Below are 12,402 nucleotides of genomic sequence, written 5' to 3' on the forward strand. Positions count from 1 at the left end.
CATTGTAGAATTCCCACGTTGGCTTCTGCATTCTTGTAAACTGTTTACAGTGGTCCACATTGGTTCTTGTATTTCTTTTAAACATTTGTTTGCAGTCGACTTGTTTAAACAGTTTGAATGTCGCTCGCTTAGTATTATGGTTTATGGTTTTAACAATATTTTATTAAGATTTACCTGGAACCATGAAAATTTCTGGATTTTCGAATTTGTAGCCTACATTAGTCTTTTATGACGAAAATTCCCATGTACAAGCACAGTCTTCATAGAAATGAATCCTCAATTTTGTAAGTGTTAATTAATCATAAGTAGCGTAAATTGCTGTTTGAGCACAATTAAAATAGCAGAGAATACTGCTAAGTGCAGGATGAATCACATCCTGTGGTTGTTGTTGTTTGCTTGGTTGCAATATTCCTGAAGGATTTCCAAGATATTTTCTGAAATTCCTGGGCCTTCAAATTCAGGAGAGCGGTGTGTGAACGAGGTTCCAGCATAAAAAGTACTGATAAGTTCCGATTTTTCTTGACTGCTGCTTAATTTTCACGATTAAACATACTTTGTAATTAGTAATGCCTTTTTTGCAAATTTGCTATTGAAGATTATATTTCGTATTGCTATGGCCAAGTTTGCTGCGAAAGCTTTTATGTTTTGTTATCAGTGATTTGTGCGAGTAATAAGACCTCGTTTCGCAACCTCTCTCTCTCTCTCTCTCTCTCTCTCTCTCTCTCTCTCTCTCTCTCTCTCTCTCTCTCTCTCTCTCTCTCTCTCTCCTTTCATTGCTATGTCCTTAACGTTCATAGTCACCCTTGTGCTCGCACATGAACGCACATGCTTCTCACTGTTTGTATCTCATTTCTAATGTTGATAATCAGTAACTGTTTTTCTTGAATACCCAACGATATGTTTTCCTCATTGTACCCTCACGGCCGAAAGTTTCTTGACAGTAGATGAGTGAGACCCGTTTTCTTTCTATTTCCTGTGTAAAACAGTAAAATTTGTAAGCTTTTTTCATTCACTGTATAAAGGTGGATGTATTCAAACTGTGAATTTATTCATGTACCTTAGATTTAGATCATCCACAAAAAAAGCTCGCTTTCTAATTCTGTTCAATTACATTTTCCAGTGACACAACCGTATCCCTTAAATTGTGTGAATTTCTGTTTGAAACTCGAAAAAGTAGGTCACTAGGTCGTTGAACTCTAGGCAATTATTCTGTTAAGCCGTATTGAGTCTGCAAGCCTTCTCCACGGCGATTGGATTGTCCCTTATAAACTCTTTGCTAATTTTTTATATCCAATTTTTTTTTGTCCTCTTCGACTGTTTGATTCCCTGTAGAATTCCCATGTTGGATCCCTGTATTCTTTACAGTGGTCCACACTGGTTCTTGTCTTCCTTCACTTGTTTGCAGTTGACTGGTTTAAACAGGTTGAATGTGGTTGCCATAGTATATGCACTTAGGATTATTAGAAGTTATTTTACTATAGTACATTGACCCTGGTAATATCCAGATGTAATAGTTCAGAAGCCAGAAATGTCATCCGAAATGTCACTGCTGACTCAGATATTTAAAGTTGATGCAGTCCAGCTTGTCCTCCACTTCATCTTCATTCCTTCTTCCAGACAGGGAAAGTAAGGAATCATCTGTGTTCTCCCGTTTTCTTTCTGTTTGTTCCTGTTTTTATTATATTCTCCTTTTCTCATTTCACACTTACTGTTATCTCATGCAGTCTTGTTTTTTAACTGGCAAATGTTGCTGAAAGGACAAAGTTTAATTGCTTAGGTAGAGACGGCAACAATGATCATGCAAACTCAAATATATTAAGGCGAAGGTGTATATTATTTCTTTTTAGATGGTAGGCCGCTGCTGCCTCAGTAACACAGGGCAGGAATTGTCAACTGTTGTCACGTGTTTTGGAAAGTGCAGACACAGACCTTAAGGTGATATGGCTGTGTAGGGTTGTCCATACCTAGATCTTTAGCCCTCTTCTAACTCTTATGCAGAAGTCGTGAGCCATCTTCCTACTTCCATTTACGGACAATTCTCACGGGTACAAGATGACAGTTGATGACCTTTGCAACTTAATTTTATATTTCCCTTCTTCTTTCTCTACCAGTTGGAACTGGATTAACTAGCATTTATAATTAACCCATTTACCTCAACAAAATTTGCCACCAGAAATTAGAAGATTTTGAAACAAAACTCATTTTGAACTTGATTAAGTACACAGTTTAAATAGTTATTAAACATACTGAAACCTTATAGCTAAATTGATGATTCTTTGTAACTCCAAAGATTGAGGCATCCCCTCGCATGTTCACTGGGTTATTTTGAAGAAACGGTGTACTGGCATTGCGAGTTAATTGTCATTTTGGCAATAAGGTCCCCATCTCTTTTACCCAGTTGGTTTGAATTCTTCTTTAATATTATATTAAAACCTCCCAAATTCAGCAGTAATTTTTAGAGCGATCATTATAAGTGGAAGATTATGGTTAATTTTGAGTTTTGGTGTTTTTACCTGTCAGAACTTACTGTTTTACACTGTATGTAGCTTTGAGCTGGTTCTTTGAACATAACCCTGATAATCTAAGGTGAGACTTGGTAATTAGGAGGCTATCATATTAGATCCATGTATAGCTGTACCAGAATTGTTATGGATGTTTCTTTCTGTCAGACTGCTTGAAGAAAAAGTGTTGCACCGTAAATAAGAATATGTCTACCATATTGTTGACCGAAATGAGTACATTAACAGATAATTCATGCATTATTCTTGGCTCATTGGAGATGGCTTTATCACAGTGCATAATCTTTGATGACTAAAAGATAACACTGGTCAATAAATTTTTATTGCATAATTTCCTCCATGAAAATTTAGAAATCTCGTGGAATGGATGGGAAATGAAATGAATATTTCAAGTGGAATAAAGAATTCCACCAAATTATTTATTATGCACAGTATCTTTTTTATATACATAAATAGTGCTAGTTACTTAGTGATACTTATACAAAAGGCTGTCTAAGTATCATGAGATTCGGTGCAACAGAAACTCCATGCGTAACATTTATTACTGAAGATAACTATAGGTAGGACAGCAAGGGAAAGATATTCACCTCATACAATACAGTGAGAAAAATTAAGTAGAATTAACACACCACATATGTACTAAGTGAGAAAATGTAAAATCATGAAATACTGTCTTTCTAGTTGAGCTAGAGCATTTAGTACTTGTATTAAATACTGGTGTTAGTTCCCACTTGATGTAGATGCTGAAGAAGTTGAGCTGTTTCCAGATGTTGAACCTCCTTTGGTTGATGAGCTGCTTGATTTTAGTGTGCTCCCTCCTGCTGGTGTGCTCCCTCCTGGTGGTGTGCTCCCTCCTGGTGGCGTGCTCCCTCCTGGTGGTGTGCTCCCTCCTGGTGGTGTGCTCCCTCCTGGTGGTGTGCTTGCTCCTGGCGGTGGGCTTCCTCCTGGTGGTGTGCTTGCTCCTGGCGGTGGGCTTCCTCCTGGAGGTGTGTTCTCTTCTGGGGGTGTGCTTCCTCCTGGTGGTGGTTTTTCACCGGTGGGTGTGCTTCCTCCTGGTGGTGGTTTTTCACCATGGGGTGTACTTTCTCCTGGTGGTGGTTTTTCACCGTTGGGTGTGCTTCCTCCTGGTGGTGGTTTTTCACCATGGGGTGTACTTTCTCCTGGTGGTGGTTTTTCACCGCTGGGTGTGCTTCCTCCTGGTGGTGGTTTTTCACCATGGGGTGTACTTTCTCCTGGTGGTGGTTTTTCACCAGTGGGTGTGCTTCCTCCTGGTGGTGGTTTTTCACCATGGGGTGTACTTTCTCCTGGTGGTGGTTTTTCACTGTGGGGTGTGCTTCCTCCTGGTGGTGGTTTTTCACTGTGGGGTGTGCTTCCTCCTGGTGGTGTTTTTTCACCGTGGGGTGTGCTTTCTCCTGGTGGTGGTCTTTCAGTGTGGGGTGTGCTTTCTCCTGGTGGTGGTTTTGCACCGTGTGTTGTGCTTTCTCCTGGTGGTGGTTTTGCACCTTTTGTTGTGCTTCCTCCGATGTTTGAGTCTCCTGGTTTAGTTGTAGCTGTGTCTGTTTTTACTGTAGTTATCAGGACTGTAGTCCCACCATTACCTGTAATATTTGCGTTCAGTGTGTTAATTTCATCATCAACCTCTTTTTCTTTCTGTTTAGCCTTGGTTTGTAAATCTGCTGCTTCTTTCAGTGTTAAAGTAATAGATGTTTTCAAATCCTCTGTAGCATTGGCATTTCCATTTTTTATGTTCTCATTTAGAGCTGAGAGATCTGAAACTGATTTCTCTATATCTGATACTGCTGAATTCAAAGAATCTGCACTATCTTTTGCAAGTGATTGATCAGCTGCTTCCAACTGAGAAACTACTTTATCAAGAGTTGAAGTGTCTCTCTTTCGCCTTCGAGTTGAAATCTCTCTCCTTCGTCTTCCAGCACTATTAACTGTACCCTGGAGAGTCTGCAGTGCAGCTAATAAAGATGCTAGTGCTTTGTTGAGAGTATCAATTGCAGAGGCCAGCCTTTGTTTCTCTGCAACCTGCTGATAAAGTTCTCTTAGTATACTTGTTGTTGTTTTGGAACCACTTGATGGAGTAGTGTTGTCTTTACCAGTTGTTGGTGTACTTGTGACAGTTTCCTTTGGAGGAGTACTTCCTCCTGGAGGTGTGCTTCCTCCTGGAGGTGTGCTTCCTCCTGGGGGTGTGCTTCCTCCTGGAGGTGTGCTTCCTCCTGGAGGTGTGCTACCTCCTGGAGGTGTGCTACCTCCTGGAGGTGTGCTACCTCCTGGAGGTGTGCTTCCTCCTGGGGGTGTGCTTCCTCCTGGAGGTGTACTTCCTCCGGGGGGTGTGCTTCCTCCTGGGGGTGTGCTTCCTCCGGGGGGTGTGCTTCCTCCAGGGGGTGTGCTTCCCCCTGGAGGTGTGCTTCCTCCTGGAGGTATTGACGACGACACATTATTACTGCCTGATGGTGTTGCACCATCTGTGTTATTATTACCTGACGGATTCGTACCATTGGCTGGTACACTTGCATCTGTTGATACATTTGGGATTGTGGTTTCTTCAGCTTTACTGGTATTTTCATCTTTTGGGGTTGTATTTTCTTCTTTCGGAGTGGTAACGGGTGGTTTAGGTTTGGTTGGTTTGTTTGTGGGAGGCTTGCCTGAATCTGGTGTAGTTTTCTCGCCAGAATCGTCATCCTCTGCATTGGTAAAAATGATCAATTAGTACTGTTCTTGCCACAGCACATACTCAAGCTCTCTCTCTCTCTCTCTCTCTCTCTCTCTCTCTCTCTCTCTCTCTCTCTCTCTCTCTCTCTCTATATATATATATATATATATATATATATATATATATATAATATATATATATTTATATATATATATATATATATATATATATATATATATATAAATTGTTATTATCTCAGGTACAATTGAGAGAAAAGAGAAAATTAACGATGATAAACAATTCACATTCCTTGTCCAGGAGGTAAAGCAGATGTAAAAAAATACTCCATTTTGTAACAAGACTTCGGTAAACCAATGAGAATAACGCATTTTCAATAGGATGTACGTCTTTATCAAAGTAAAAGTAAATAGAAAAAGTGAGACAATTATTGCTGACCTGGATAACAGAACTTATTTGAAAAACTAAGTTAAGCCATAGGACAATAACGATTATATAGTTTGCACTTGATCTAATCAGCAGTAGGAGTTATGAAAAGGGGTTACACTACCAGATGTGTATGTTTCATCGGAATTGAAGGTAGATGAAACATTACTTATTCTCTGAATGAGTTGTAATACATAAAAATGTAAATATATAGAGTCTTTCTTAAAAGTATTAAAATGAATGCAAAAAAACTTTCGTGATAAGAGCTGCCATGGACTCCTATTTCCTGAGAAGCAGAAAAGAATAGTTGTAGGAAAATATTCAATACGTTAACAAGCTACTGACGTAAAACAAAAATCATTCTCATCTGTAGAGCGAAAAGAATGATAAAAAAGACGGATTACGGATAAACCAAGCATTTCTTGATTCCAAAGGCGAAGACCCATTAACTCCTTCATAACATCCGAAACCGAGACTAAAACTAACACAACATGTGAAGCTACCAAAAAAAAAAAAAAAAAAAAAAAAACTGAACTTGAACGAGAGTGAATGCAGAAATGCACATACATACCGATGCAACAGAAGCATTTCTTACAGCCCTTGACGACCTCTCCATTGCACTGCGCTTCTTTCTTCACGCATTTGCCCTTCCCCTTGGCGCATTTCTTCGGGCACTTCGTGGGCTTCCCCACCTTCACGCAACACTTGCAGAATTTGCCTTTGCATCCTTTGGGAATTTCCTTCTCCTTCCTTTTGCATTTCAGCTTACATGTTCCCCCCTTCTTGGTGCATCGATCCTTCGTCTTGGATTGGCAGTCTGCAACAGGTCGTTAGAATGTCTCGTGATTGCACAAAGGAACAAAATTGTCATCGGTATAACTCTCCTCTGGGACTGCCTATCTCTCATTGGGAGTTCAAATGATTTGTATTTTTTGGGGATGAAATGCAAGTGTTAGGATTATAAGTTTATTTTTTTATCTGTTTGTCTTTAAAAAAAGGATTTACTGTTAATAGTGCTTATGTACAGCGCATCTGCCATTTTGTAATTGGAAGAGTCGTTTACTAACTTTAATTCATGTTAAAGAAAAATATTTACTCTGATATAAACTGTGTAATAAGCATATTTTTTAGTGAATTTCTCTGAGTATTAAATTTGTTGTATAAAACAAAAGGCAATTGTTATATCGCTCGGAATATTTTAATGGACACAAACAAATATGAAATTAGCTGATTAGATAATTGAGCACATTTGCATTTACCTTAATTTTGTGTACGTTCAATAAATACTCAAACTATTTTACCATAGATAAGATGTGCTAGTTTGAAGAACCATATCTGAAATAAATGTTCTAAAAATTTACTCATCGGTTTGAGCTCTCCACATATGCGCAATGTTCCTAACAAATCGGTTTGAGCTCTCCACATATGCGCAATGTTCCTAACAAATCGGTTTGAGCTCTCCACATATGCGCAATGTTCCTAACATTTGTTAGGTGAAAGATTAAACCTATAAAGCGTTGCATCTTAACCCAGTAAATTAACTTTTGACTTTTAGTAAAGATAATGAAATCACGCTCACGGTAAACAGTGCGCAACAAACTTGTCATAATAAATATCATTATTAGTCAGAAGATGACTAGATTATAACTATGACTATTAATCAGAGGATGAGCCCCTATTCATATGGAATAAGCCCGAAAGGACCACTGACTTGAAATTCGAGCTTCCAATGAATATGGTATCCATTAGGAGGAAGTAAGATGAGGAAAGGGGAAATACAAAAAGGAGCGATCTCGCTGATTAAAAGAAAAAATGATAAAATGCAAGAAACATAGTGTTAGGGTAGTAATGCACTGCATCTTCGCTTGAGCTGTGAAGTTCCAATTGCACGACATCTTCAGGGAGGCTGTTCCACAATTAGAACGTATATATTCTCAGAGAATACTATGACAGAATTTTAACAGAATTTTAGCAATTGTGTGACATGATGCTGAAAACCAAAGAAATGGCGAAAATCAAATCAAATCAATAGACAAGAATGTAAAGACTGACCAACGAACTTTAAGGCCGTCAAAAACTCGACACTAAATTGGCCGGGTCACAAAATGTGGACGAGGTCACGAAAAGCTGCGCAGTGAACTTACCGTACTCGCAGCATTCACAGGAGGCGCCCCTGCACTGGTTCCCCAGGACGCTCGTCGAGCAGGTTCCTGTCTTGACGCACAGACCGCCAGCTTTTAAGCATTTGCCCTTGGGCTTGCACTTCCTCTTCTCCTTGCGTTCCAGGGGTCGTCCTTTCTTGCCCACCTCTGTCTTCTCTTTCTTTTCTCCCTTGTTCTTTTCTGCCTTTGCTCTGACGCCGCCTTTCTTAGGCTTGGGCCTTTTCCTGTCCTTCTCAGAGGCCTTTTTGGTATCTTTGTCATCATTGCTCTTCTGCTTGTTGTTGACTATTTTCCTGTCCTTCTTGGGTCCTTCCTTCTTCTTTCCTTCCTTCGGGGTTTCGCCTTTTTTCTTTTCTGTGTTCTTTGTTGGTCTTTTATCTTTATTTCCTCTTTCATTCTTCTTATCGTTAGGTTTCTTCTTGGGCTTATTTTGTTTAGGCTCTCCGACTTTCCTTGGTCTAGATTTATCTTTCTTCTCACCAGATTTTCGAGGCTTTTTGCTCGGTTTCTGATCTCCTTTAGCGATGTTTTTACCTAGTGGATATTTTTTTTATTAGATAAGCGGCAACACTAATGTACAAAAAATATAATACTTACAAGTAAGCACACATTCAGACATGCATACAGTTTAACATGAACAGACAAACGCGCTTAATTACGCACACACCTATGTATGTATGTATGTATGTATATATATATATATATATATATATATATATATATATATATATATATATATATATATATATATATATATATATATATATATATACATATGCATAGGTATACATATACTGTATACACACACACACATATATATATATATATATATATATATATATATATATATATATATATATATATATATATATATATATATATATTTATATATATATATATATATATATATATATATATATATATATATATATATATATATATATATATATATATATATTAACATTGTGTGCATAATACGTATACTTCAAGGAAGTAGATACAGAAAGTCCCGCACATCTGAATTTTAGCAAATATTCTTTCCATATGGACTTCTTTTTCTCTCTTTCCTCAGCAGATCATAAAATCATAACATTACAGCCCTCACTCCCCCTTGCTGAAGGCTGACCTCTGTTTCGCTCAAAGACGAGTCCTACCGAGACATTTTAAAGTGTTTTAGTTATGAGTTTCAAAAAATTAACCGTGCAATAATATCAAGATAACTGAAAGCCATAAGGGCTAGATTTCTAGCCAGTTGAGTGTCTAATTTGTTGTCGTTTTGGCAAAATCTTGAGACTATGATCATTACAAAGGCCGTGATGCTCAATGTTTTTGTTAAATGAAAATTTTTTTCTGAATCCAATCTTTTCACCCATAGGACTGAATCTAATTCGAAATGGAACAGTATTTTATACTATTTATAGAATTTTCATTGTAAGTAGATTTGTAAGAAATAAAAAAAAAATGAATGGATGGTCGCTCAGGCCGTCCGTATAGTCGATGCCATCAGCATTGACTGAATTTCCGGTATGTCAATCAAACATTCTTAATCACCAAACAAGACTATCATTATCACGGATTCCTGTCATCCCAAACCATGGAATTGTTCAGACATTACATTTAGCACAGTCACTTTCATTATACTTCTCGTTGTCATGGCAATGAAAGAACTCTGTAGACGGTTACTTTTAGAGTTCATGAAATATTAGTTATAAGAGGATATCTCCTTATGATTTGAATGATGCAGTCACAGTCAAATAGAATTTTGCTATTCAATTCTTATTTCAGTAAGTGTCGGCAGTCACAGTCAAATAGAATTTTGCTATTCAATTCTTATTTCAGTAAGTGTGAATATTATTTTTACGGGATAAGATATGCTAGTATACAGTGATCGAAATCATTCACGAGTTTCCTCACCAGTCCTAAGATTCCGACAGCAAATCCTCCTTCCAGGGCAGTCCGATGCTTTTTTCACAGCTGAAACACACCGCCTCTCGCCCACACACTTGCCCCCTAGTTCCTCGCATGTCTGGCCACTCTTCTTACCTGCCTGTTTTGGGGAATTGGAGTCAATATGATGATGTTGTATGAAAATGGGCATACGTTATTAGTAAGTAAAATAGTCATTACGAGTCGACTGTTTTATAAAGAACCCTAAAGAATACATGCTCGTATAACACTTGCACGAGTAGGTGAATATCCGTATACTGATGTCCGTAGATGGTGATAAAAAAAAAAAAAAGCGATGGCCCTCAAAATGAAATTTATGTTCCAGTTTTGAATGATACTAAATCTTAGCTTCGTCTTTCTAATGGGGAGGATGAGCGTCATTCAGTTAGAAGACAATAATTTTAGGATATTAACCAAACTACAGTATATTACTTGCATGTTGCTTGTTGAGTAAAATTTTTCCTGTTTTTCAGAGCCACTGTCAGGGGAGGGAAAAAATTCAAGGTGATATTCTAACTTTGAAGGTAGAAGAAATGTTTTCTGATAAAGCTTTCGTCAAAGAATTGTTCCGATGGAAAAGCTGAATAGAATAAAGATTCAAGTGTTAAAGAATTTTTTCAATTCATAAAGGATAAGTCATGAGAGTTATACTCTTGGAAGTCCAGGATGGGATTTGGAATACGATTAAGAATGTGACTGAATGAACGGTGAAAGTACACTTTGATTGGACTCGTCATAAAGGCATGAACGATTCTCTTGACAGAAAAACGTTAGAAACCAAAAGTTTATTAAAGTTCCGAGGTAAATTACGTCATTCAGAGCCTTAAATCACTATGCAGAGTACGCAGGAACACTTTTGTCAACATTCTTAATGATTTTTTCAAACGAAGTTTTACTGAATGAGTGTACTAAATGTGAATCCTAAATAGGTGCGATGAAATTTCAGGAAAAAAATAGAACAGGAAAGTAAAAGAAGTGGTTTGTGACCAGAAGAAAATAAGTGCGTAAGTGCCTGAATGTAAGTTAGACAGTTCTGATGAATATCTCAGATGAAAAAGAGGAAGATTAACAAACAAAAGGAGTCAAACTTAAATTAAAAAAAAAGAGACTGCAAATACTGAATAGAGAAACTGGATATGAGTTCGAGCTGATAATATGCAGAACAAGTGGGAGGAACGACTGGCCATGACGACTGCTGATTAAAATGAGGAGATCCAAGAAAGGAAAAAATTGAAGGAGACATAATTATCTAGAGCAAAAATGCAATGAGGCCTTTGTGATCGTTATGAATGATTTGCTTTGGTAACCTAATTCTGATATTGTGTCAAAGGAAAAATATATCGAGTTCCTCATAATTAGGTAATTAACAAAAGCTTCCAATTCATGATTAGACTTCTCGTGATTTAAATGATTTCGTATCTGTGAGATACTGGTTATTTTCTCTAGTTCCAAAAGGTTTCATGTCGTATAACATTACGGCAGTGCTTATTACAAACTTTTCTATCGAGGGGAAACCTTATCACCATATTGTCAGTAGCGAAATACGCGTACACATTCGTGTACAGACACAGAGAAACATACTTACACACACGCGCATATATATATATATATATATATATATATATATATATATATATATATATATATATATATATATATATATATATATATATATATATATATATATATATATACACACAGCATGTATGTGTATGTATATGTGTATGTGGGTTGAGCACTGCACATATATAAGCTTAAGATGAATATTGCAGTTTTACTTAGACAAGCTTAGAGTTCATTTATTTGCGGAATATATCAAGTTTCAGTTTAATGATATCGTGCAGGCTATTGACGGATGGATATAATCGTATCGATCTTTTCCACTAACGCGCATCGACCAAGTATATACAATATGGAATATTTTCGTCAGCGACGTAATTCTATTAAGTACTATAAGAGGCCAACCGCATCGGAACGAAAATGAACTTGCAGTTAAAAACTATTTATTTCCGTCAACTTTTTGGACGAGGTATAAATGACAGTTCTCAGAATGACGGGAACTGCCTTTTTCAGTGATAACAGCGACAGAAATTTTTTGTAATATATATGTATTGGTAGTTACTGTTGAAACTGAAAAACATGCTATTAGGATACGCATATATGATCGAATATTGTAGTTTATGTAAAGAGTTTTTCATACTAATTCCAAAAACATGCTTACAACTTTTATGGTCACTGCTTTTAGTTACGCTAAAAGTAAGCTGTTTTTACACATAGTCAGTACGTTAAAACTCATTTAGTTCCCTGGCATACCCGCCGTAATCAGCAAAATTAACAGTGGCAGAACTAAAATAAATGAAGAGAGGAGCCAGAATATAAGTCTGCCATTATATGACACCACTATTTTTTCGGTAGGTCTGTATTTTAGAATAAAGAAAAGAATATTATAAGTTTACAGTTAACTTATCTTACCTGTACAACCAAGGCTAGAGCGCCGAGAGCGCAAAGCGCTAACAGCAGCGAAGCCCTCATTATCAGACGTGGTTCTCAGCCCCTGTTCTTCTTCTTCGAAGCTTCCCGGGAGAGTCAAAGGCGTTCACGGGTACCGCAGGAGAATCACTGTGCAGGGCACCTGATTCTCGAGAGGTCCGGATGGCGAATGATGGAC

At 37.5% G+C, this 12,402-nt stretch overlaps 2 protein-coding genes across 2 annotated transcripts in view; one reads left to right on the forward strand and one right to left on the reverse strand.

Moving 5' to 3' along the window:
- The window catches only part of LOC136828502 (uncharacterized), a 171,652-nt gene that overhangs the window by 148,588 nt on the left and 10,662 nt on the right, over positions 1 to 12,402 (forward strand). The window lies entirely within an intron of this gene.
- The window catches only part of LOC136828612 (collagen alpha-1(I) chain-like), a 9,536-nt gene continuing 5 nt past the window's right edge, over positions 2,872 to 12,402 (reverse strand). The window contains exons 1-5 of the mRNA XM_067086651.1: positions 12,207 to 12,402; positions 9,702 to 9,834; positions 7,770 to 8,321; positions 6,197 to 6,442; positions 2,872 to 5,212 (exon numbers count right to left, since the gene is read on the reverse strand). The exon at positions 12,207 to 12,402 is cut by the window's right edge and continues 5 nt beyond it. Of these exons, the coding sequence (XP_066942752.1) occupies positions 3,240 to 5,212; positions 6,197 to 6,442; positions 7,770 to 8,321; positions 9,702 to 9,834; positions 12,207 to 12,266 (2,964 nt within the window). The 5' untranslated portion in view covers positions 12,267 to 12,402 and the 3' untranslated portion in view covers positions 2,872 to 3,239. The remainder of the gene's footprint in view (positions 5,213 to 6,196; positions 6,443 to 7,769; positions 8,322 to 9,701; positions 9,835 to 12,206) is intronic.

This window comes from Macrobrachium rosenbergii, chromosome 43 (assembly GCF_040412425.1).
Source record: "Macrobrachium rosenbergii isolate ZJJX-2024 chromosome 43, ASM4041242v1, whole genome shotgun sequence".
Lineage (NCBI taxonomy): Eukaryota > Metazoa > Arthropoda > Malacostraca > Decapoda > Palaemonidae > Macrobrachium > Macrobrachium rosenbergii.